Source organism: Macaca mulatta, chromosome 2 (genome assembly GCF_049350105.2).
Source record: "Macaca mulatta isolate MMU2019108-1 chromosome 2, T2T-MMU8v2.0, whole genome shotgun sequence".
Classification (NCBI taxonomy): domain Eukaryota; kingdom Metazoa; phylum Chordata; class Mammalia; order Primates; family Cercopithecidae; genus Macaca; species Macaca mulatta.
Window position 1 is genome coordinate 148,533,319 of NC_133407.1, and position 26,493 is coordinate 148,559,811.

General features: G+C 51.0%; 2 protein-coding genes across 16 annotated transcripts in view; one reads left to right on the forward strand and one right to left on the reverse strand.

Moving 5' to 3' along the window:
• Positions 1-1,413: 1,413 nt before the first annotated feature.
• OGG1 (8-oxoguanine DNA glycosylase) overlaps positions 1,414-26,493 on the forward strand; it is a 38,749-nt gene continuing 13,669 nt past the window's right edge. For 3 of the 14 annotated variants that reach the window (NM_001434455.1, XM_028843164.2, XM_077990302.1), the window contains 6 exon segments: positions 1,421-1,891; positions 2,410-2,657; positions 3,538-3,717; positions 6,632-6,813; positions 8,379-8,529; positions 8,675-8,724. In NM_001434455.1, coding sequence (NP_001421384.1) covers positions 1,755-1,891; positions 2,410-2,657; positions 3,538-3,717; positions 6,632-6,813; positions 8,379-8,529; positions 8,675-8,724 — 948 coding nt within the window. In that variant the 5' untranslated portion in view covers positions 1,421-1,754. 14 annotated transcript variants of the gene reach the window in all.
• On the reverse strand, positions 8,797-22,071 carry CAMK1 (calcium/calmodulin dependent protein kinase I). 2 transcript variants are annotated; one of them, NM_001257871.1, is given in 12 exon segments: positions 8,797-9,554; positions 9,662-9,779; positions 11,395-11,482; positions 11,579-11,657; positions 12,534-12,646; positions 13,337-13,412; positions 13,507-13,633; positions 14,773-14,911; positions 14,999-15,073; positions 17,912-18,043; positions 19,791-19,905; positions 21,949-22,066. In NM_001257871.1, coding segments are annotated over 11 exon segments (1,113 nt in total). In that variant the 5' UTR covers positions 19,874-19,905; positions 21,949-22,066; the 3' UTR covers positions 8,797-9,471.

Here is a 26,493-nt window from a genome sequence, read left to right on the forward strand (position 1 = left end):
GTTGCTCTTTGCTCACTCCCAACCTCGGCACCTTCATTCCAGACTCCACCGACATTTATTGAAGGAATGCCTTCCAAGTGCTAGGCGCCTGTGGGGTGGCATGCCTACAGATAGGAACAGTCACAGGAAAAAGGGGCGGCCCAGAGCTTGCAGCCACTGAGGAGTGGCACTGACACAATGATGGCATTGGTCTGATGTTGATTCCATGCTCACGGTACACTCTGCTAGGTCTCTGGCTGGGATATAAGGGTCAATCCGCTGCAGATGTTGCTCTTTAAGAACTTGCAGTCTGGGCAGGGTGCAGTGGCTCACGCCTGTAATCCCAACACTTCAAGAGGCCGAGGCGGCTAGATCACGAGGTCAAGAGATCGAGACCATCCTGGCCAAGATGTGAAACCCCATCTCTACTAAAAATACAAAAATTAGCTGGGCGTGGTGGTGCACGCCTGTAGTCCCAGCAACTTGGGAGGCTGAAGCAGGAGAATCGCTTGAACCCGGGAGGCGGAGGTTGCAGTGAGCCCAGATCGCACCATCACACTCCAGCCCGGGCGACAGGGTGAGACTCCGTCTCAAAAAAAAACCTGCAGCCTGACAGTTAAGATACAGCAACCCCAAATCCCTATGCTAGAAGGTGAGAATGGCCCAGTAAAGTTCGTATCTCTTAGCTCCCTGCTTTTTCACATCATTCGCCAGAAGGGAAGACATTACATAATCCATCCTCCTGCTCCAGGCGGCTGGACGAGGCTGGCTGCCTCAGGGCCATACACTGGGACTTGGACTCAACCTGATGGGCTTCTGGGCCCAGCCCCAGACAAACCCCCGGCACAGGCCCTATTCTGAGGAAAGCATGAGCAGATGGAGTATGGAAGGAATGAATGCCCAAAACTGCAGGCAGCAGCTGTGGCGGCCGGCGGGACAATCCGAGGAGACGCCTCTGAAGTCCTGAGGTCTCAGAGGACGCCTAAAGGTCTTGAAGGGGACAAACTTAGCGGGCGGGCGCAAAAGAGAATACTCTGGAGACACTTCCCGAGGGCTCTAGGGCCTGAGCTGTGCTCGCTCCAGTTCTTGGTGAAGATAGGGTTCGTGGGAGGCGGCCCAAGGAGGGCGAACGCCTAAGACTGGAAAGGCTCAGGGGAGAACGGCTCTCGGAGGACAGGCTGGGAAAGGACGTGGCTCTGAAGACGGACAGCCCTGAGGAACCGCGGGGCGCCCGGATGGAACTCGTTAGCCCGGATGGAACTCGTTAGTGCAGACAATCCCGGTGGGGGAAAGGCCAACAGCGGGCAGACAGCCCAGTGCGCGCCAACAGCGCGGGCGCCTCGGAACGGCCCGCCCACCCTGATTTCTCATTGGCGCCTCCCACTTCCTCCTCGGATTGGCTACCTCTAGGTCAAATACGCAGTGCTTGAGCACTACTTCCGGTGGTGGCGTGGTCGGCCACTGGAGAACTCAGAAGAACACAGCTGTGCGCGCCCAGAGGCTCGGGGGGCGGGAGAGGATAAGTCGGAAGGAGGAGGCGGGACCTACACCTCAGGAAAGCCGGAGGATTGGGGCACGAAGCGGGGCTTTGATGACCCGCAAAGGGCGAGGCATGCAGGAGGTGGAGGAATTAAGTGAAACGAGGAAGGTCGTTAATCAGGACCCTGTGGGCTAGGCCTTAAGGGGCATGGTCCTTGTCTGGGCGGGGTCTTTGGGCGCCGACTAGGCCTGGTTCTGGGTGGGCGGGGCTGCTGTGGGCGGCTCCTGCTGTGGAAATGCCGGCCCGCGCGCTTCTGCCCAGGCGCATGGGGCATCGTACTCTAGCCTCCGCTCCTGCCCTGTGGGCCTCTATCCCGTGCCCTCGCTCTGAGCTGCGCCTGGACCTGGTTCTGCCTTCTGGACAGTCCTTCCGGTGAGTGACTGCGCCTGGGAAGCCCGTCCCCTGGGACTGGCTCCTGCAGCCTCAGCACTGCCCGGCATGGGGTACAAAGGAATTTGGGGGGTGATGGAAGAAACCCCGGGGTACAAAAGAGGAAACAAGCACGGGTGGCCAGGCTGTTCCCTTTAATATGTCTGTGCAGTGATATTGTAAGGATTTAGCGGTATAACCGATGCAGAAGATAACAGTACTTGTTTTTCTTTTTTTGAGACAGTGTCTCACTCTATTGCTCAGGTAGGAATGCAGAGGCCCATTCCAGCCTCGACCCCCGGGCGCAGCCTCCCGAGTAGCTGGGAATACAGGTGTGTGCCATGCCCGGCTAAATTTTTGTATTTTTTGTAGAGGTGAGGTTTCACCATGTTGCCCAGACTGGAAGATAGCACTTTTACTTGTATCAGTTTTGTACATGGAGCGATTGTAGGATGGGAGGGACCCCAAAGGGTGCAAGAAAGGAAATTGAGTGCCAGGGTTGTCGTGTGCCTGGGGCTTAGGTGGAGGGAGCAAAGTCCTGCACACTGGAGTGGTGTACTAGCGGATCAAGTATGGACACTGACTCAGACTGAGGAGCAGCTCCACTGCACTGTGTACCGAGGAGACAAGAGCCAGCCTGGCAGGCCCACACCAGACGAGCTGGAGGCCGTGCGCAAGTACTTCCAGCTAGATGTCACCCTGGCTCAACTGTATCACCACTGGGGTTCTGTGGACTCCCACTTCCAAGAGGTGGCTCAGAAATTCCAAGGTGAGTACAGGACCTGGGCTGGGGTTAGGGTTCTTGGACATAAGTTACTTCTCTATGACTCAGTTTTACCACCTGTAAAATGGGGATTATATCTACTTCATAGGCTTTTATGAAGATTTAAGGAACTAATACATGTAAAGTGCTTAGAATAATGCCAGGCACATAGTAATTATTATTATCATTATTATTATCCTGCTAATAACCATAGTGAAGTGACAAGGATTTTGAGCCCATTCGTGGTTGTGTGACCCAGGGCAAGTGATTTCATTCATTCTGTAAATATATACAAAGCATCTGCTGTGCGACTGGGGATACACCAATGAACAAAACGGACCCAAATACCGGTCCTCATGGAGCTTACATTGTGGTCTCTTTATCTGTGGAATGGGATGGTAACTCAGCCCTTACAAGATGCTATGAGGAATGAGAGGTCTGGTGTTCCTTTTTTTTTTTTTTTTTTTTTTTTTTTTTGAGACGGAGTCTCACCAGGCTAGAGTGCGGTGGCACGATCTCGGCTCACTGCAAGCTCCGCCTCCCGGGTTCAGGCCATTCTTCTGCCTCAGCCTCCCGAGCAGCTTGCGCCCGCCACCACGCCCGGCTAATTTTTTTTGTATTTTTAGTAGAGACGGGGTTTCACCGTGTTAGCCAGGATGGTCTCGATCTCCTGACCTCGTGATCCGCCCGCCTCGGCCTCCCAAAGTGCTGGGATTACAGGCGTGAGCCACCGCGCCCGGCCTGGTGTTGCTTTCTCTAATGATGCTGACTCTCATTCTCCTGGGATCATCCTGGAGTTTTGGTACCTAGGATCTGACCTGTGGGTGGGAAGAGGCCACACCCAACAGTAGGTACCTCTCCTACCTCCTGCATTTCTGGTCTCCAGGTGTGCGACTGCTGCGACAAGACCCCATCGAATGCCTTTTCTCTTTTATCTGTTCCTCCAACAACAACATCGCCCGCATCACTGGCATGGTGGAGCGGCTGTGCCAGGCTTTTGGACCTCGGCTCATCCAGCTTGATGATGTCACCTACCATGGCTTCCCCAGCCTGCAGGCCCTGGCTGGTGAGTAGGTGGGTCCCCTGCCCCCAGGCCTCCATCAGCTTTGAAGATCTGTTCATTTTTCCCCTGGTTACCATCTCAAGGCTTCCTGCCATACCAAACACTTCCCCAATCCAGAACTGCCCTGCCTGGTCTGATCAACTCCAGTTACTCATCCTCCCTATGCATCCCCAAAATGTCAGCACCTCACTGGTCTGTGCTTTTTGCCTAGTGAGTTCAATGCCTCATCAGAAAAACATCTGTATACAATGTACAGTAGTTTGGGGTTAAAAGCATGCATTCTGGGGACAGACCCATGCCTAGTTTTGAACCCCAACTCTCACTTGGGCACATTATTTAGCATCTCTGTACTAAAGTTTCTTCATCTGTGAAATAGAATAATAGCATCTACCTATGCTGTTATTGGAGTTGTCACGAGAGTTGAATAAAGGAATATACATACTGCACCTAGCGCAGTGTTTGGCACACAGGAAGTATATGTAAAATTCAGGTTGGTATCAGCTGGGTGTGGTGGCTCACGCCTGTAATCCCAGCATTTTGGGAGGCCGAGGCAGACGGATCACAGAGTCAGGAGATCGAGACCAACCTGGCTAACACGGTGAAACCCCATCTCCACTAAACATACAAAAAAATTAGCCGGGTGTGGTGGTGGGCGCTTGTAGTCCCAGCTACTTGGGAGGCTGAGGCAGGAGAATGGTGTGAACCTGGGATGCGGAGCTTGCAGTGAGATCATGCCACTGCACTCCAGCCTGGGTGACAGAGCTAGACTCCTTCTAAAAAAAAAAAAAAATCAAGCTGGTATCATTGTAGTGAACAGGATAGTTTTGCATCTAAGAACACATGTGTTCGTGTGTTCTTCACAGTACCCCTGTAAGGCAAATGTTTTACAGAGGCAAGTGTATCAGTTGGCAGATATGAGAACCAAGCTAGGACAAGTGCTTGGGAACTGCATAGCAAAGAGATAGACTGCCTCAAAACAGGAGAATGTTTTTGGTGCTTAGAAACCCATTCCTGGCCGGGTGTGGTGGCTCACGCCTGTAATCCCAACACTTTGGGTGGTCGAGGCAGGCAGATCATCTGAGGTAAGGAGTTCAAGACCAGCCCGGCCAACATGGTGAAACGCCATCTCTACTAAAAATACAAAAATTAGCTGGGCGTGATGGCAGGCACCTGTAATCCCAGCTACCTGGGGGCTGAGGCAGGAGAATTGCTTGAACCTGGCAGCAGGAGGCTCCAGTGAACCAAGATCACGCCACTGCACTCTAGCCTGGTGACAGAGCGAGGTTGCATCTCAAACAAACAAAAAGAAACCTGGGCCGGGCACAGTGGCTCACACCAGTAATCCCAGCACTTTGGGAGGCCGAGGCGGGTGGATCACCTGAGGTCAGGGGTGAAACCCCATCTCTACTAAAAATTAGCTGGGCATGGTGGCGGGTGCCTGTAATCCCAGCCTTTCAGGAGGCTGAGGCGGGAGAACCACTTGAACCTGGGAAGCAGAGGTTGCAGTGAGCCGAGATCATGTCATTGCACTCCAGCTTGGGCAACAGGGCGAGACTCCATCTCAAAGAAAAGGAAAAAAAAAAGAAAAAGAAACCTGGCCGAACACGGTGGCTCACGACTGTAATCCCAGCACTTTGGGAGGCCGAGGTGGGCGGATGACGAGGTTAGGAGATCGAGACCATCCTGGCTAACACGGTGAAACCACATCTCTACTAAAAATACAAAAAAATAGCTGGGCATGGTGGCAGGAGAATGGCGTGAACCCAGGAGGCAAAGCTTGCAGTGAGCCGAGGTCGCACCACTGCACTCTAGCCTGGGCAACAGAGCGAGACTCCATCTCAAAAAAAAAAAAAAAAAAAGAAGCCTGTTCTTGAGTCTCAGCTCCTGGCTTAGTCATCAGACCTGAAGAAAGTCATTCACCTCTCCTGGCTTCTCTTAGCTTGTTTGTAGAATGGGAATAACAGATTCTATCTAGAAGGACTTTGTGGGTGAATAAAGCAATCATGAGGCAGTGTCATGTAATGGGTTAAAAGCACGGCGTTAGCCAAGTGTGGTAGCTCATGCCTATAATTTCAGCACTTTGGGAGCCCAAGGTGGGAGGATGGCTTGAGCCCAGGAGTTTGAGACCAGCCTGGGCAACATAGTGAGACCTCATCTCTACAAAAAATAAACAAAATTAGCCAGGCATGGTGGCACAAGCCTGTAGTCTCAGCTACTCAGGAGGCTGAGGTGGGAGGATCGCTTGAGCCTAGGAGGTGAGCCTGTAGTGAACTGAGATTGTGCCACTGCATTCCAGCCTGGGTGACAGAGCAAGACCTTGTGTCAAAAAAAAAAAAAAAGAAAAAGAAAAACCACAGGTCTTGGTGTCCCAGACCTAGGTGCAAGATCTTATCTCCCCCATGTCCTTTAAGTAAGTTAACCTCTTCTAAGCCGTCATTTTCTCCACCTGTAAAATGGGAAAACAGCAGTACTGTCAGTGGGGTTCTTAGGAAAAGTAAGCATGATAATATATCTGAAGCGTGTTGCCAGTGCTTGATGCCTAGCACTTAATCATAGAAGCTCTTGCTATATTTTGGTTATTTTTTTAAATCATGAGTATGAACACTCTTTTGGAAAGATTAAGGAACTCGGTTGGGGAGCTCCTCCAGGGCAGCAAGTCCTCAGTCCCTGGACTAGACTTGGGCTCCAGGGGCCAATTCACAGTAGGTGCTCAGAAAACATGTGTAGAGGGACAGAATCCAGGCCTTAACCCTTTCCCTTGCACATAAAAGTGTCCACTATCCTATAGAGGGTGGGGAGGTAGGAGGGGTACTTAGGAAAAGCACTCTTGTCCCGAGGTGGAGAGCTCACTTACTAGCCCAAGGACAGGAAGAACTTGAAGATGCCTGATGCCTACTCTCCTCCTCACTCCCCACAGGGCCAGAGGTGGAGGCTCATCTCAGGAAGCTGGGCCTGGGCTACCGTGCCCGCTACGTGAGTGCCAGTGCCCGAGCCATCCTGGAAGAACAGGGCGGGCTACCCTGGCTGCAGCAGCTACGAGAGGCCTCCTATGAGGAGGCCCACAAGGCCCTCTGTACCCTGCCGGGAGTGGGCACCAAGGTGAGGCCCCAGGGGGTAGGAGCTACCCTCTCCACTGACACTTAAGAGGAGGAGAGCAGGAAATGAGCCAAGCCTGGGAGCTGGGTGGAGGCTTGGCTTCCGGAGGCAGAGCAGGAAGGAGAAAGGATATAAGTAGATGTTTTATGAGAGAAAAAAGCAGAGTGCAGAAAGAGTGGAAAGGATATAGCCCTTTGAATGAATTTCTAGAAAGACCATTTGTTCACATGCAACACATATGTGCTGCTATATATATGCAGCAATTTCCAGAAGGAAATTGCAGGAAACTGAATAGTTTCCTTGGGGGAGACAAATGGGAAGATATTTCTCCTTTTCCTATTTTGTTTGTTCGTTTTGGTAGAAACAGGCTCTTAACAATGTTGCCTAGGCTGGTCTTAAACTCTTGCCCTCTAGCAGTGTTCTTGCTTTGCCCTCCCAAAGTGCTGGAATTACAGGGATGAGCCACTGCTCCCAGCCACATTTTGTTCCTTTCATAAAATTACATGTACTGACAAAACTTTTTCCTTGATGTCAATAGGGTTAACTGGCAATAAGATGATTGGAAATTAGGCATCTGTCTTTTTTTTTTTTTTTTGAGACAGTCTTGCTTTGTCGCCAGGCTGAAGTGCAATGGCACAATCTCGGCTCACTGCAGCCTCCACTTCCTGGGTTCAAGCGATTCTCCTGCGTCAATCTCTCAAGTAGCTGGGATTACAGGCATGAGCCACCACACCCAGCTAATTTTTGTATTTTTAGTAGAGATGGGGTTTCACTATGTTGGACCAGGATGGTCTTGATCTGACCTCGTGATCCACCCACCTCGACCTCCCAAAGTGCTGGGATTACAGGTGTGAGCCACCGCGCCCAGCCTTTTTTTTCCTTCATACTTCTCTGTAGTTTAAAAAATGAATTTTTGCTTAAAGAATTTTTTTTGATGGGCTTTGGACTATAGCCTAACATTAAATATTGTTTCTGCCTGTTCCCCAGCCATGTGACTTTGGCCAGGTCACTTCACCTTTCAGAGCCTCAGTTTTCTTGTCTGCAAAATGGGTGTGGTAATACCTTCTTCCCAGGTTATAAGAACCTGGTAGCAGCTCTTACTACAGCAATTTCAGTGTATTCATAGGCCGGGCATGGTGGCTCATGTCTGTAATCCCAGCACTTTGGGAGGCCAAGGTGGGCGGATCACTTTAGGTCAGGAGTTCGAGACCAGGCTGGCCAACATGGTGAAACCCCATCTCTACTAAAAACACAAAAATTAGCCACACGTGGTGGTGCATGCCTGTAATCCCAGTACTTGGGAGGCTGAGGTAGGAGAATTGCTTGAACCTGGGAGGCGGAGGTTGCCGTGAGCCGAGATTCCACCAGTGCACTCCAGCCTGGGCAACAGAGCAAGACTCCATCTCAAAAAAAAAAGCATATTCATAGATAGTATCTGTTGATTGAGAATATAGAACAACAGTAACCCCAGAGTGAAGGAGAAAGCAGCTGGCTTTGGGGTTATAAGCAAGATGCTGGCCGGATGCTGCCCTTCTTCCACAAGGGCTCATTCTCTGTGTCTGTCAAAGGTGGCTGACTGCATCTGCCTGATGGCCCTAGACAAGCCCCAGGCTGTGCCCGTGGATGTCCATATATGGCAGATTGCCCAACGTGACTACAGCTGGCACCCTACCACGTCCCAGGCGAAGGGACCAAGCCCCCAGAGCAACAAGGAACTGGGTGAGGAAAGTGGGCTGCAGGGGCTGGCAGTGGGCTGGTATGGTAGAAACCTCTCTCTCTCTTAGTCATGTCTCCCTCATACCCTACCTCTCTTGATGGGTCACAGAAGGGGTCAGATAACTTAGTCTCATCACTTCTGATTTAGGAAACTTTTTCCGGAGCCTGTGGGGACCTCATGCTGGCTGGGCCCAAGCGGTGAGTGTACCTACTAGGTTTCCTCTCCTCCAGCTCAGACCCCATAGGACTTCTCCTCCAGCCCTGACCCAGCAGACTCTTCCACCACCACTGCCCCAGGTGGCCCTAAAGGACTCTCCAGCCACCCCTGTCCCAACCCCAGAGGACTCTCATTGCCTTCGGCCCTGTTCCCCAAGGACTCTTCCACCTCCCAGCACTGTCACTAGTCCCACCAGCCCTGACCCCAATGTACCCTCCTCCCCACACCGACTCCACCCTCATACAGGTGCTGTTCAGTGCTGACCTGCACCAATCCCACCGTGCTCAGGAGCCACCAGCAAAGCGCAGAAAGGGTTCCAAAGGGCTGGAAGTCTAGATGGGGCACCCTGGACAAAGGAATTCCCCCAAGCCCCTTCCCCTCCATTCCCCACTTCTCTCTCCCCATCCCCACCCAGTCTCATGTTGGGGAGGGGCCTCCCTGTGACCACCTCAAGGGCCAGGCACCCCCAAATCAAGCAGTCAATTTGCACAACAAGGTGGGCTGGGGGCTATTGGGGGAGACAGCGCTAAGGATGGTTTTATCTTCTTCCCTTTATTACAAGAAGGAACAATAAAATAGAAATATTTGTATGGAAAATGCAGTGAGGAGTGGTAGGGAAGCAGGTGAGGAGGGGACAGGGCAGAGAAACTCCCAGTTCAGGGAGGGAAGGGGAGCAGGCTGCCCCCAAGCCCTCCCACGCAGGGGATCCTGACCCGAGGTCCAGGGCCCTAGAGCTGGTGGGGCAGTGTGGGGGACAGTTCTGGGCCCGGCTCCACGCAGCAGTCTCGACAGCAACAGCCAGTTGCCGGCCCTGCATGGGAAGAGAGAACAGAGCTGGCTGGAGGGGCAGGCCCTCCACTCCAGCCCAGGTGCCTCTCTGTGGACCACCCATGCCCTTCTGCAGAATCTGCTCCTCACCCCCAGCCACTGGTGTCAGCAGCTCCCCGTGGCTCGCCGTCTGCCCCTGCCCCTCCTGGCTGGTGCCTAGCTGCAGTTTCCTCATGTGTCGCACCACAGCCGTGGCATTGAAGGCTTGCTGTAGGGAGAGGGGAGAAAGGACTTTTGAGATAGTCAAGTCATGGGGCAGGGGTGGAGGTGCAGTGGGATTCTTGCAATTGTTCTGTTATTTTCATTCAGGAGTTATTTTATTGATTCCCCTAAAGGCCCCCAAAAACCTCTACAAGGCTTTATTATATATTCACACACACACATGCACGTATGTTAAATGTATGTGTGTATATATATAAATAGAAACATAACTCTATAATTCATATTAATATGTAATAGCAAACACTGTAGCACTGTATGCCAGGTAGTGCTCTAAGCACTTTACATAGTAATTCATTTAATCTTCATGAAAGTCTTTGAGGTAGGTACTATTAATATAATTTTCAAAGGAGGCAACAGAGGCACAGAAAGCTGAAGTAACTTGCCTAGGTGTGTATCTATTCAACATCTCCACCTAGGTGTCCCACACACCCCTCAAATTCACCATGTCCAAAACTAAAACCATCCCCACAAAACATGTTTCTGTCCCTGTGATCACCATCTCAGTCATGGTACCGCCACCGTCCACTCTGTTCCCAGCTACAATCTTGGGCCAGCCCTTGACATCTCTTTCCCCCAACATCCATTGCATCATCATGTCTTAGTTTCACCTCCTAAATGACTCCTGGATCAACCACTGTTCTCTACCCCTGTTGATACTACTGTGGTCCAAACCCTTACCCTCTCCTGCCTGTATCTCTGCCACAGCCTCCTAATGGGTCACCCAGTCTTTACTCCATGCCATTCTCTGCATCCTGAGAGCTCTTTATTTTTTTTGAGGTGGAGTCTCACTTTGTCACCCAGGCTGGAGTGCAGTGGCACGATCTCAGCTCACTGCAATCCCCATCTCCGAGGTTCAAGTAATTCTCCTACCTCAGTGCCCCGAGTAGCTGGGATTACAGGCACACACCACCATGTGTGGCTAATTCTTGTGTTTTTAGTAGAGACAGGGTTTTGCCATGTTGGCCAGGCTGGTCTTGAACTCCTGACCTCAGGTGATCCGACCACCTCGGCCTCCCAGAGTGCTGGGATTATAGGTGTGAGCCACCATGCCTGGCCCTGAGAGCCCTTTCTATGTAGCAGATGCTTGCCTAAGATTCTTCTGGGCCTCCTCAGTGCCCTCAGGATCAGGTTGGTGCTCCTCTGTGGAATCTGAGGCCCTAAGAGGCCTGGCCCCTACCTGCTTTCCCAAATTGGGCTCCTGCCTCTCAGTCCCCTCAGCCCCTTCAGTCTGGCCAGGCTTAGCATTTGCACTTCCCGGAATGGCTGTAGACATTTTTCTGCTATGCCTCACTAATTCCTACTTAACTGACAGCTCTGTCAAGTCATCACCACCTTTATGACTTTCCCGGACCCCCATAGGCTGGATCAGATGACTCCTGAAGAATTATAGACTTCTCCCTCTAGACTTGGAGGTGAGGGACCCTCTCTGGAATAGAGAAGGTGTTGGGAGTATTGAATGAATGAATGAAGTCCTTCAGTAAGGATCCCTAAGAAGTTACTGTGTGCCCAACTTGGTGCTAGGTGCTGTGCGAGCTGAGCCTGGGTAGGGATGGGGAGGAGTCCTGGGGAGGCTGGGACCAGAACTAGGGATATGGACTCACCTTCCACTTGCTCTTGGCAAAGTTCTTCTTGATCTGCTCACTCACCGACTGGTGGATATTCTTATCTAGAGCCGTATCTCCTGCAATCCTAGGATGGGGTTATGTGGTGGGTTGCCTATGAGGGCAGAGGCAGACCTGAGGGCCCCAAATCCCACCCCACCTCACAGCTTGTGTGAATTCTCACCATGGGTGCTGCAAGGCCTGCTCACAGGTGAATCTTTTCTCTGGGTCCTTCTCCATCAAGTGCCGGATGAAATCTTTGGCTAAACCCCCAAGACAAAAGTAAAGATAATGACAGCATGGTAGTGCCTGTGTACTCCCCAAGAGCGTATGCACTCCCTTAGGTCTGACCCAGCATCAAAACAAAACAAAGAGGCCAAATCAGTCCATGCCGCACCCCACCCAACCTGTGCTCTTCTTCAGACCCTCCCACCCCATGCCTTCCAGCTCTTTCCTGTCTCTCTCAAGAAAAACATGAGGCCGGGCACAGTGGCTCGTGCCTGTAATCCCAGCATTTTGGGAGGCCGAGGCAGGTGGATCACGAGGTCAGGAGTTCAAGACCAGCCTGGCTGAGATGGTGAAACCTCGTTTCTACTAAAAATACAAAAAAATTAGCCAGGCGTGGTGGTGGGTGCCTGTAATCCCAGCTACTTGGGAGGCTGAGGCAGAGAATTGCTTGAACCTGGGAGGCAGAGGTTGCAGTGAGCCGAGATTGTGCCACTGCACTCCAGCCTGGGCAACAAAGCGAGACTGCATCTCAAAAAAAAAAAGAAAAAGTTGTTCTTGACTAATTTCAGTGCATTCACACTGATAAATGATAGTAGCTTCACAGGTTTGCTTCTTAATAGGGGGCACAAAAGGAGGATGAAAATGTTTATGGTGGTATTTTAGACATCAGGAAGTCAATAGGGAAGAGGTATTTTCAAATAGACTGTGTTTGAAGATTGAACAAATGCCTAGTTTCTCACTCTGGGAGCCAAGCAGAAGGAAGTACCCAGGGTAGGGTGTCTGGTCTTGAAGACAGCTTAGTGTGGCACTGGAGAATCCGACAGAAGGAAGGCAGGAGGGAGACCGCCCCCAAAGCAGGTGAGGGAGGGACCAGAGGCGGGGCCCAGGGGAAAAGGCAAAGCCCCAAATACCGGAGTCAGAGATGTCGTCCCAGTAAGGAGAGTCAAACTCGTACTCGGCCTTCAAAATCTGTTCAAAGAGTTTGGCATCATTCTCATCATAGAAGGGGGGATAACCGCAGAGCCTGAGCAGGGAGAAACTTATCCTCATTTCCACTTTCAGGTGTACCCATTGACTCCGGGGTGGAGCACTGGGGCAGTCTCAGGGGTCAGGCAGGACCCACGGAAGGAGTTCCCCCTTTATAAACTCTACCAGCCCTGTCTGCTCACTCCCATTCTAGCTATGTTGTCCTTTCTCTTCCTTGAATGTACCGCCATCTTGCCCTCCTCAGGGCCTTTGCACTTGCCATTGCCTCTGCCTATGATACTTTTTCCTCACACCTCCAATGTCTGGCTCCCTTAGCACTTGGACATCCCCTCCACAGCGAGCCCTTCCCTGACCTCCCTACTGAAATGGCATCACCCCTGTCTCCCTATTTCTCCTTGGTTTTTCTCCACAGTATGTATTTTTATCACCTGATGTTATTTTGTAGATTTATTTACTTGTTGATTGTCTTCTCTACTAGAAAGAAAGTCAGCTCCCTGAGGGCAGGCACTTTGTCTGGTTTGTTCTGTGCTAAATTTACTCCAGTGCTTGCTTGGCACAGTGCTTGAAACATAGTATCTATTGAATGAAGTAATATTCATAATTGATTGGTGGAAGGAAGGGAAGAAGGGAAGAGAAGAAGGGAAGGGAAGCAGAGGGAGGAAGAGAGGAAAGCAGGCCAGAGGACAAACTCTGGAGCCATAGCCTACCATGGCCAAGCCCCACTTACAGGATGTAGGCGATGACACCTATGGACCAGCAATCCACAGCCTTGCTGTAGGGCTTTTGGGCCAGGACCTCAGGGGCTGTGGAGGGAAGAGGACATGGTGGTGACAAATCTCTGCCCTTCAGCTCCTGGTTCCCCCCACCATCACAGCCCCAGCCCAGGGCCCTCCGCACCCACGTATCCCGGAGTTCCGCAGGCGGTGGAGAGCACACTGCCCGGGTCCTCCATCTTGGAGAGGCCAAAGTCGGAGATCATTATTTTGGAGTCTTCATCCAGGCTGTAGTATAGCAGATTCTCTGGCTTGAAGGGCAGGAGGGAAGGGAAGGGGCAATCAGAGATGGTTAGAGGCTAGTAGAACCTTCTGCCTCTCCAAGCACCTTCTGAGAAATAATGGATCCCCCAAAAGCCACTGTGGCTTCATGGCTGCCATAAGAAAATCAAGAAAGTTCTCAAGAAGGCCAAAAATTCCAGGAAGGACAAGGCCCAAGAGGGTGTGGGAGGCAACTTTCTGTAAACCTCAGGTGTGCACTGTAAAGCCCTAAAGAAATGTTTGAATACCTACTTTATGCCAGACCCTGGATTAGTGCTTGATTTCATGTCATCCTCACTGCATCCCTGCTAGGCCAGTCTGAATAATCCCACCTAACAGATGAGGAAACTGATGCCTTTGGAGGCAAAGTGACTCACCCAAGAACCCACAGTTAGGGAGTAGCAGGGCCAGAATTCAAAGCCAGGCATGTGCCCTTCTCTTAGACCGGATTGAGATGTACTGCTAAATGTGAGCCCCATCGCTATTTCTGAGGAACAGGATTTCAGGGATTTCTGGCTTTTTTCTTTATGTTTTGCTGTCCCATCCAAGTTTTCTACAAAAGGGGAATAGGATTTTTGTTTTGTTTTTTTTTTAATTTTTTTTATTTTTTGAGATGGAGTCTCGCTCTGTCGCCCAGGCTGGAGTGCAATGGCACAGTCTCAGTTTATGCAACCTCCGCCTCCTGGGTTCAAGTGATTCTCCTGCCTCAGCCTCCCTAGTAGCTGGGATGGCACCCACCACCACGCCCGGCTAATTTTTGTATTTTTGGCAGAGATAGGGTTTTGCCAGGCTGGTCTCAAACTCCTGACCTCAGGTGATCCACCCATCTCTGCCTCCTGAAGTGCTGGGATTACAGGCGTGAGCCACCATGCCTGGTCAGATTTTTTTTTTTAAATCAGAAAAATACATAAAATGTTATTTGGATAAAATGCCAGCACAATTCACTCGTGTTCTTTTGAGTATCTGGACTAGAATAGGAGGAGGCAGTTTAAGGGTTACAAGATCCACTTTGTAGATGGAAATCCAAGGCTCAGTGAGGGGGTGAAAGTTGCCCAAGGTCGGACAGTTTGGGGTTTGCAAAGGCCCCACCCTTGGGTACCCCAGCTCACCACACCCCCTCGAGCCCCACCTTGAGATCCCGGTGTACAATGCCCAGGTCATGTAGGTATTTCACAGCATCCAGCACCTGGAAGATGAGGCGGCTGGCGTCCCGCTCCGTGTAGAAGCCTTTTTCCACAATACGGTCAAAGAGCTCCCCACCCGACACCCTGCAGCAGGGGATAGGGCAGTCTGGCAAAGAGGGTGGGGACAGCAGGGAGAGGTGTGTGGGGGTGGGCAGAGGTGGGGCCACTCACAGCTGCATGATGAGGTAGAGATGGCCCCCACTCTCATAGATGTCATCCAGGGCTACAATGTTGGGGTGCTTGATCCTGAAAGGAGAAATGAGGTGGTTTAGCCAGGCATGGCGGTGTGCACCTGTAGTCCAGGCTACTTAAACTTGGGAGGCTGAGGCAGGAGGATCACTTGGCCCCAGCAGTTCGAAGCTGCAGTCTGTTATGATTGCACCTGTGAATAGCCACTGCACTCCAGCCTAGACAACAGAGTAACACCCTGTCTCAAAAGAAAAAAAAAAAAGCAGTGGTTTAGAGCTCAGGACAGCTACCCCGACCAAGTGCCTGCAAACCTGGGTAGGACAAACCAAGGATGTAGGCCCCAAAGGGAAAAGCTGGCTTACCATGGTTTATTACTATTTCTTGGAAGGTGAGAGAGCAGAGGGATAAACACTGGGCTCTGGCGTACACAGACCTGGGTCCAAATCCTGTCCCTGTCACATGCTATATGGATGCTGATCTTTTTACCAGTGAGCCACTGCACCCAGCCTGATACATGCCTGTTAAGAGTTTTCTGACTGGGCACGGAGGCCCACGCCTGTAATCCCAGCACTTTGCGTGGCTGAGGCAGGTGGATCACTTGAGGTCAGGAGTTTGAGACCAGCCTGGCCAACATGGTGAAACCCCATCTCTACTAAAAATACAAAAATTAGCTGGGCACGGTGGCACGTGCCTGTAATCCTAGCTACTTGTGAGGCTGAGGCAGAATTGCTTAAACCTGGGAAACTGAGGTTGCGGTGAGCCGAGATCATGCCATTGCACTCCAGCCTGGGCAACAAGAGCAAAACTCCATCTCAAAACAATGAAAAATAAAATAACTTTCTGTGTTTACATGTTTGTCAGCCTCCCCTACCAGACATACGCTCCCCGAATCCAGAGGCTTTGTCTTGCATGCCACTGTTCCTCCAGCACCTGGTACAGGGTAGGTGCTAGATTTAATGTAACCTCTCTGAGCCTCAGTTTCTTCATCTATAAAATAAAGCCAATGGTAGTACTTCCCTCAAAGAGTTGGAGTGAGGATCATGTGAGATCATGCAAGTAAGGTGCTTGGCACAGCGCGTGGCACACAGTAAATACTCATAAGTGGGCCAGGCGCAGTGGCTCACGCCTGTAATCCCGGCACTTTGGGAGGCTGAGGCAGGCGGATCACGAGGTCAGGAGATCAAGACCATCCTAGTGAACACAGTGAAACCCCGTCTCTACTAAAAATACAAAAATATTAGCCGGGCATAGTGGTGGGCGCCTGTACTCCCAGCTACTCGGGAAGCTGAGGCAGGAGAATGGTGTGAACCCAGGAGGTGGAGCTTGCAGTGAGCAGAGATTACGCCACTGCACTCCAGCCTGGGTGACAGAACAAGACTGTCTCAAAACAAAAAACAAAAAACTCGTAAGTGAAACAGTAATGGTAATTGATTTTTTTCTTTTGTTTTTTGTTTTTTGTTTTTGAGACGGAGTTTTACTCTTGTAGCCCAGCTGGAGTGTTGCCCAGGCTGGAGTGCAACGGCATGATCTTGGCTCATCACAACTTCTGCCTCCTGGGTTCAAGGGATTCTTCTTTCTTAGCCTCTCAAGTAGCTGGGATTACAGGCATGCACCACCATGCCTGGCTAATTTTGTATTTTTAGTAGAGACGTAGTTTCTCCATGTTGGTCAGGCTGATCTGGAACTCCCCACCTCAGGCAATCCACCCGCTTCAGCCTCGCAAAGTGCTGGGATTACAGGCGTGAGCCACCGCACCTGGCCTTTTTTTTTTTTGAGCCATAGGTTTGCTCTTGTTGTCCAGGCAGAAGTGCAATGAGTGGCGTGATCTCGGCTCACCGCAACCTCCACCTCTTGTATTTAAGCAATGCTGCTGCCTCAGCCTCCCAAGTAGCTGGGATTACAGGCATGTGCCACCACGCCCAGCTGATTTTGTATTTTTAGTAGAGACAGGGTTTCTCCTTGTTGGTCAGACAATAATTGATCTTGATGATGAAGTAAGTTTAACTCTGCTACAAACTTTCCATGTGACCGTATACAAATCCCTTGTCTTATCTGGGTCTCAGTAGAAATGCTCTGCCCAGGAGTTGGGTGCGGTGGCTCATGCCTAGCACTTTGGGAGGCCGAGGCAGGTGGATCACCTGAGGTCAGGAGTTCGAGACCAGCCTGGCCAACATAGCGAAACCCCATCTCTACTAAAAATACAAAAATTGGCCGGGCGTGGTGGCAGGTGCCTGTAATCCCAGCTACTATAGGGAGGCTGAGGCAAGACAATAGCTTGAACCCAAGAGGCAGAGATTACAGTGAGCCAAGATTTTGTCACTGCATTCCAGCCGGGGCAACAGAGTGAGACTCCATCTCAAAAAAAAAACCATTATCTGCCCAGGGTGGTTGGAAGCTCAGGGGAGAGATTAGCAGTGATTCTCTGCAAGTTTTCCAGTGAGGACAGGAGGTTTCATACCAGCATGAGCAATTCATAGACCAGCTGGTTGTGGATTTAGTCAGGGGGTCAGCAGAGACTCATTTTTAAACTTGCTGAGTGGCTTTAATATGTTAGGGGAACTTGAGGTAGGTCCGGAGACAACACCAACTGAGATATGTGGGTCCAAGTCATGTTCAGGATGGATCTTTACACCTGATTGAACAGTTAAACCCCTGTTACTAAGCCCTGGCATCTCCATCACATCTGTTGTGTTAGCTGTTGTGCCAGGCACTTGAAATAAAGGACTTCTGATGTTCCCCCACAACCCTGCCAAGTGGAAATTGTGATCCCCATTTTATGAATGAGCAATTTAAGGCTTAGAGAGTTTAAATGTTTGGTCCAAAGCAGGGAAGGAGGAGGATGGGAGGGCCAAGGCAGGGTCAGCTTGGGGCAGGGAAAGGCTGTGGCCCACGCACTTGTGCAGGACAGCAATCTCATTCTCCATGCTGCCTTCCTTGCCCTCCAGGGCCTTCTTGGCAATGCATTTGATGGCCACCAGCTTCTGCGTCCTTTTATCTTCTGCCAGGATCACCTCCGAGAAGGCCCCCCTATGGGGAGAGGGGATTCATAAGGTGAAGAACTGGAACCCCAGCTTCCCTCCAGCCTCTCCTCCATTCCCTATGGGTTCTGTGACCACTGCTGGACCAGGGATGTGGATGACCCTCTCCTAGTCACTCATCTATCCCCTGGCTCCAGAGATGGTCACATGACCCAGGCCTGGCCAAAGTAGTCTCTCCCCTGGTAACAGTAATTGGTCATGTGATGCAAGCCAGATTCCTAGCGCTTTAAGAATGAGGCTGCTGCTGAGCTGGTAGGATGTAAGCCTGGAGCTAATGATGATCATCTTTGTCACCACTTGGGGACAGCCTGCTTGGGAATGAAATTAACACAAAGGAAGTCCAACCTGAGAAATGGCCAAAGTCATTTCATGATAACATTATGTGGCCCTCTGGATCCAGCCATGCCTGAAGTCTACCTCTGAGCTTTTTGATTTTGTGTGCAGTTGGTTCATCCCTTTTTCTGCTAATTTGAGTCATGGCTAATTTAACACCTTAAAGAACCATCAGCATCACCTGGGAACTTTTTTAGAAATGCAAAATCTCTACTGCTTTGGATCCTAGGTCAAAAAAAAAAAAAAAGAAATGAAATGCAAAACTTTAGGCCCTGCCCCAGGTTTACTAAATCAGAATCTGCAGTTTAACAAAATCTCAGGTGATTTGTATGCTCATTGAACTTTAAGAAGCAGTGCTTTAAAACAAGCTCTTAAAAAGGAACAAATAAACTCATTTAACTAAAGTTAACTGATTAAGGAGGATTTACTAGGGTATTGTTTCCATATCTGTTTGCTTTCTCTGGGAGAATAAGAAGTCGTAAGTCAAAGAAAGGCATCTCTCATGGTGAAATTTCAATCCTCAGGGATAGTTACTGTAGTAACCTCATCACTGCTTTCCAGTCCTGTCCCTCTCCAGTTTACCCTCCAAGCTGTGGCCAGAGTGACTGTCCTGAATTGCACACCTGCCAAAGTCTTAAGTGTCTCCCAGTGGCCTATGGAACAATATCTAGCCTCCCTGACCTGCCTTCCAAGACCCTACACAAACTGTTCCACTTTCATCTCCAGCCTTTTTTCCCACTCTTCCCCAGCCTCTGATTTTAAGCTCCACCACACTCTGCCTCTTTCCACATAGAACCATGCCTCTAAACCTTTGTTTATAGGATTCCTTCTGCCTGGAATGCCCTTCTTCCTCTCTCACAAGTGCACACCTACCCATCCTTCAGTCCCCAGCTCTAATGCCCCATTCTCCACGAAGTTTCCCCCCAGGCAGAAGGCACAGCTCTCTCTGGGCTCCACAAAGCCCTCAATCCCAACCTTAATTGGAGCACAGCACACACCCTGTTGTCATTTTCTGTGGGTCTGTCTCTTGCACATGTCTGGGATCAACTTGAAGGACAGAGACCAGGTTTGAGTTATTTCTGCATTCCCAGCACCAAGAACAGAGCCATCCCCAGCCTCAGTTCCCAAACCTAGGCCAGAACACCTAGCTCTTGGCAGCAAGTTAGATGGACTGACTGGCACCTTCATTCTCCCAACTTCTTTCTCTTCAAGAACCCAGGGCTATTGGAAGAGCAGCCCCTGTCCCACCCAGAAGTGAAAAGCTGGGGACAGTTTAGGCCCTAGATAGTGCTGCCACAGGGCCTGGGCTATGGGAAACAGGAAGCATTAATTGACCAGACGAAGCACCACCCTGGACTCAGCCTCCCCCAGCCATCCAGCACCCAATCCTGCCCTGGACTCACGTGCCCAGAACATCTCGGAAGTCGTAAATGTCCCTAATGTCCTCTGCCTGCTTCCACCTGGGGCCTTCCACTGCCCCCGGCATGGCCCACTGCCCCCCGGCCACAGCCAGGGCTCCTGCAAGGAGAATGGAAGGAGGAGACTCAGCAGAGCCCAGCATTCTGTCTGGGAATTTGCTACAGGCCTCATTCAGTCATTCAACCTGCATTTATTCATCCTTGATTCATCCATTTGACAAAATCATTCAACAAACATTCATTTGTTTATTCAACATTCGGCAAATTCTTGTGCCTAGAGAAAAACCTTTCACAGTGGCAGCAAAATTCTTTATTTAACAAAGTCATGCATTCATTCATTCATTCATTTATTCTAGTTCACTTCCCAGTTTTCCCCCTCTCCAAATCCAAGCACCCAGGGAAACCCTGACCTCTGGTAGTACAACAGATAAACCACCAGAGCAGCTGGTAGAAGCCTGGAGGATCCCCCTGTCCCCAGAACTAGTGATGTCCCCACCCCACCCTGGGGATTGCTGGGGTGTCTCCTCTCCCTCCTCCTCCCCACCCCCCCTCCAACCGGCCCGCAGCCTGGGCTTCCAGCAATATCTCAGCCACGTTTTTAAATAGCTCTTTCTGCACTGTTCCCACAGCAACAACAGCCACAGCTGGAGCTCCCCAGACCTCTCCCTCCTGACTCCCCATCTGGGTCCCAGGAGCCTGAGAAATGGTCCTAGTCACTCTGTCCCTTCCTGGCCCCATCTAACCCTATCCAGCCAGGCCCTTCCCCTGCTGAGGTCTGTCTCATCCAGCAGGAGAGGGTGGGAGTTCTCTCCCATTTATCAGATGAAGAATGGGGAGACTGAGGTTGGAGTTAGGTAGAGGCTGGCTCCAGAGGCCCAAATGACACCTGGCCTGGGGCCCCCAGCTAAGCTTGCTGAGGGCAAAGCCCATGGAATGGCCTTGGCTGGTACTTCCAATATGAAGCCAGAATGGGCCCCATTCAAAAAACACAGCCTCCCAACCCATCCACAGAAGATGAGGCCAAAATAGAGCCTAGCATGCTTTGTGACCTCAGGGAGAGGACTTTCCTTCTCTCTTTTTCTCTAAGGGAGAATGAGGAGAGGTGCCCTGACTAGGGCCTCTGACGTGAGATTCCACTCCTGGAACAGGACCTTTTTCCCAGGGGACCCTGCCCACCCATCCCAGGGGCAGAATCTTCTAGGAAAGGCGACTTGAGCTCTAGAGGCAAAGTCTGAAACCCACATGGAGGCCTACCAAATACAACTGTCAGAGATCCACACACATCCCTGTAGCAGACACGCCACACCAAGCCAACTCCACAGCCCTGGACTCAAAAACACCTGCCTCCCAGATCCAGTATGCCTCGTATCCAGATCCTGGGACACCTGATCATACATGTACTCCCAGACATCAGCACACATGTCCACACCACACAGTGCCCCAGACAGCCCTACACCCGGGCACCTGCCTGTCCATCCAAACATCTCTCACCCAGCTCCCTCTTACACCCCAAAACACACATCCACCCACACCCACACAAGATGACACCTAGACACACACACACCCTCATATACCAGACGTACCCTACACCCTCCAGCTCCTCTATCCCATCCCCTGAAGCTCCTATATTCCAAACCAAACCCCAACTCCTTACACACCTAACTCCAAACATCCTCAGTACACAATTGTACACCCCCTCCTAACTCTGACTTAAGACCCTGAGAGCCAAATACCAGCACACAAAACACGTGGACACCCCTCTGGAACAAAAAACACACAGATTCCCAGATCCCCCACCCATGTCTGACCCACATGCCTGTCCTAGGCTGTACACTCCACAAGCCCCCCCACCCCCATGGATACCTCCAAATGCCCACGCCCTTCCACAGTCAGGCCCAGCTGAAGGCGCTCACACAGGCCCCCTTCTCTATTACCCAATCAGTGTCCCATAGGCCTGCCTGGCACCTGCTGGGCCTGGGGCAGAGGTGGAGGAGAAAGGCCCAGCCCTGCCTGCCCCTCAGGGTCCAGCCCGCCCGGGAGGGTGCCCAGTGGCCACTCCTTGGGAAAGGATACCCAGAGGCTAGGGGCTCCTACCGTCCCCCCGCAGCGCCCAGGTGTGCAGGGGTGGGTGGGCCGGCTGTACCTGCGGCTGCCCCGCCGCGGGGCTGGCTGGGAGGCCCGCGGTGGTTGGCGCCGAGCTCTGGCTGCGGTCCTCACCGCTGCGCGCCTGGGCCACCCGCCCGCTCTCTCGCTGGGGCTGGGGCTCGGCTCGGCTGGGCTCGGCGGCTCTCTCCGCCCGCCTGCGGCTCTGATGTCAGTGGAGGAGGAGTCTGCGGCGGAGGGACCCGGGATTGGGAGGCGAGGCGCCGCTCTAAGGCTGGGAAGCGGACGGGTGGAGGCCAGCTCTCTAGTTCTGGTCAGAGATCTCCTGCTAGACGCTTCCCGCCCTTGGTCTTAAGCGGGGCTACATTTCACAGAGGGGACAACTGAGGCCCAGAGAGATGATTTTCAAATCAGCAGGTGGTCGGAAGCAAAGCAGGATTTGAACCCCGTCTGTCTGAAGCTAGAGACCGGCCAAACTCACCCTGTGGCCTGGTGGGTTCTCTTTCAGACCAGTTCTGCGACCTCCCTTAGGGCTCTGTCGTCCTTCGCCTCTCCCAATCCTCCTGTGCCCTGAGGGAAACAGGTCCTCGGAACTGCATGGGAGTCTGGTGGGGTACGGGGGAGTGAGGGAGTGGGAAAAGACCGGGCAAGACTAGGCAATGAAGAGAGTGAAGGCGGTATAGGGTGGGGGCCCCACTTGACAGGTGGGAAGACTGAGGCCCAGGTTCCTCTGCAAGCGGAGCCCAGGCTTCAGCCCGACACTTGCTCCTCAGAGCGGATGGTGGTGCCCAGAGGTATTGGGGGCAGAGGGAAGTGGGGAGGAGGAAGTTAAGTCGGGATCCTAAAGGAAACAGGCCAAAAAGGACCGATATATCACGTGACTGGCCGGGCTCCAGGGTTTGATGGCTAGGGGCCAGGTTAGGGGAGGTGGGGGACAGAGCCCGCAACTAGGACAGCAGGCAGGCGGCCAAAGGTTGACTTGCACAAGGCCTTCCTTGGGAAGAAATTTGGTGCGGGTGGCAGAGGGAGCAACTCGCAGGAATTGGGGATGGGGCTGGACTGGGGGCAGCCAGTGGAGGTATGGTGCTTGAGACCCCACTCCACCTCCAAGGATCCCCAAGTGCCACTCCCTACTCCTGAATTCCTGCATTGTCCAGCTGCGGATGGGGAGAGAACAGTGCTTAGGCCCAACTTATTTCCCTTTTCTTTCTTTCTTTCTCTTTCCTTTTTTTCTTTTCTTTTCTTTTTTTTTTTTAAAGACAGGGTCTTGCTTTGTCACCCAGGCTGAAATGCAATGGCATGATCATGGCCCACTGCAACCTCAAATTCCTGGGCTCAAGTCATCCTCCTACCTCAGCCTCCCATGTAGATGGGACTACAGGTGCATGCCACCGCACCTGGCTAACTTTTTTATTTTTTGTAGAGATGGGAGGTCTCACCATATTGCCCAGGCTGGTCTCAAACTCCTGGGCTCAAGCAATCCTCCCCAATCAGCTTCCCAAAGTGCTGGAATTCCAGGCATGAGCCACTGCACCTGGCCAATTTATTATGCACATTTTACAGATGAGAGAGGAAGATAGCTGAGGTTCCTAGAAAGGCTTTGGAGTCTAACTGATCTGATCAAGCTTTGCCTCTCGGAACCTCAGTTCCTTACTCAGGAACATGGTAATATTGATGATTGACTCAGAGTTCTGAGAATTCTATAAGATAATGACATGAAGTGCCTAGAACACTATTCAAAACATGAGAGTTAGACTCAGTGTAAACTGAGGCTCAGAGACAGGACTTGATTTGGCCAGGGATGAGGCGTTAAGGGATCCCTCTTCCAAATCTCAGTATCTCAGACTCCGTAGTTCATGGAAAAATACATTTCCTGCTCAGGGCTGAGCCCCCACTCTCCCCTATACCTGCCAAGCACACCCACTGAGCTAGGGGTTCTTTTACCACAAATTCCTGTTCATCTTGATGACAACACCCCCTGGGTGATAAGATGACCTCTGTCCTTTTGAGGACTTGTACAACTTCTTCTTTTTTTTTTTTTTTTGAGACAGAGTCTCCCTCTGTTGCCCAGACTGGAGTGCAATGGTGCCATCTCGCCTCACTGCAACCTCCGCCTCCCAGGTTCAAGCAATTCTCCTGCCTCAGCCTCCCAAGTAGCTGGGACTACAGGCGTGAACCAGCATGCCCAACTAATTTTTGTATTTTTAGTAGAGATGGGGTTTCACCATGTCGGTCAGGCTGGTCTCGAACTGCTGACCTCAGGTGATCCACTCGCCTCAGCCTCCCAAAGTGCTGAAATTACAGACATGAGCCACTGTGCCAGTTGACTTGTGCAACTTCTATGGTGTACTTTACATTTTTCCTGCTTTTGAGCATTTCTGAGAGCACTCATGTTTTCTTTTCTTTAACAAACACATTATCTTTACTTTTTTAGTATTTCTGTTGAACAAGTGATACATGGTCATTGGAGGAAAATTCCATAACATATTAAAAACACACACAGACTAACTGATAAGATTCTTTCACTTCCCAAGTGACAGAATCCCAACCTAAACCAGCTTCATCCACGAGGAATCTTTAGTTGACAATAGCTGGCACAAGATTGCAGGAAAGACACCAGGGATTAGGGGCTTGGAGACTGGAACTAGAGATGTAGTACTCATAGGATTTGCTTTCTCTATCTTCTCTCCTTGTCTTGATTTATCTTCACACATTGGCCTCTTTTTCTCTCCAGAGTGGTCTTCTAGTTGGCAGGAAACATGGAGTGAGGCAGCCCCAGCTTTCCAATTAAACACAGTAGAAGGAAAGCATCCTCCCAATTTCCTGTCTCATTCTCAGGGAAGGACTCTGGCTCTGCTTGAGTGGTAGAGTGACATGTTCACCCCTTGGCCTCCAAAACTGTTGCCAGGAGAATTAGAGTGCTATATTGAGTGAGTGTACTGTAATGGGCATCCATAAGGAATGGAAGAGGTATCTTGTCCAAAGGAATTAGGGGTGCAAAGGAAGCAAGAATAACACAACCCTCTCAGCTGGGCCCCCACCAACCAGAGACAGCCAGTGTTCACATTTTTAGTACAATTCTTCCAGATTTTTTGGATGCATATACATATACATCCTTCTGCAGCTCCCAGTCCCAATGAGCACATTTCAAGGTACTAATCAAAAAGTGAGTCGCCGGGCGCGGTGGCTCAAGCCTGTAATCCCACCACTTTGGGAGGCCGAGGCAGGTGGATCACGAGGTCAGGAGATCGAGACTATCCTGGCTAACATGGTGAAACCCCGTCTCTACTAAAAATACAAAAAACTAGCCGGGCGTGGTGGCGGGCGCCTGTAGTCTCAGCTACTTGGGAGGCTGAGGCGGGAGAATGGCGTGAACTCGGGAGGCGGAGCATGCAGTGAGCTGAGATCACGCCACTGCACTCCAGCCTGGGAGACACAGCGAGACTCCGTCTCAAAAAAAAAAAAAAAAAAAAGTGAGTCAAGGGTCGGGCACGGTGGCTCAAGCCTGTAATCCCAGCACTTTGGGAGGCCAAGGCTGGCAGATCATCTGAGGTCAGGAGTTTAAGACCAGCCTGGCCAACATGGTGAAACCCCATCTCTACTAAAAATACAAAAATTAGCTGGGCATGGTGTTGGGCACCTGTAGTTCCAGCTACTTGGGAGGCTGAGGCAGGAGAATTGTTTGAACCCAGGAGATGGAGGTTGCAGTGAGCCGAGATTGCGCCACTGTACTCCAGCTTGGGTGACAGAACGAGACTCCATCTCAAAAAAAAAAAAAAAAAAAAGAAAGAAAAATGGTGAGCCAAGGAAAGTCAAATGTTCACAAGGAAAAGGGGTATTGTTTAAAAAAAAAAAATATCAAAACAGTGCAGACATCTCCGTCAATTCTTTTATTTATTAATTATTATTATTATTGAGACAGAGTCTCACTCTGTCACCCAGGCTGGAGTGCAGTGGCACCATCATGGCTCACTGCAACGTTGACTTCCCAGGCTCGAGTGGTCATCCCACCTCAGCCTCCCGAGTAGCTGGGGCTACAGGTGTGTACCACCATGCCTGGCTAATTTTTTTTATTTTTTTATTTTTTGTAGAGATCGGGTCTTTACTTCCTCTGTTGCCCAGACTCCTCTGGAACTCTGGACTCAAGTGATCCTCCCGCTTTGGTCTCCCAGAGTGCCAGGATTATAGGCATGAGCCACTGTGCCCAGCTGACAGGTTTATTTTTTAAAATTCTTTGGCTGGACGTGGTGGCTCACTCCTGAATCCCAGCACTTTGGGAGGCTGAGGCAGGTGGATCACCTGAGGTCAGGAGTTTCAAGACCAGCCTGGGCAACATAGTGAAACCCCGTCTCTACTAAAAGTACAAAAATTAGCCAGGTGTGGTGGCGCACACCTGTAGTCCCAGCTACTTGGGAGGTTGATGCAGGAGAATCGCTTGAACCCGGTAGGGGTGACTGCAGTGAGCCGAGATTGCACCATTACACTCCAGCCAGGACAACAGAGCCAGACTCTGTCTCAAAACAAAAACAAACAAACAAATTTAACTTTTGTTGCTTTTTGTCACTTTTTTTTTTTTTTTTAGACG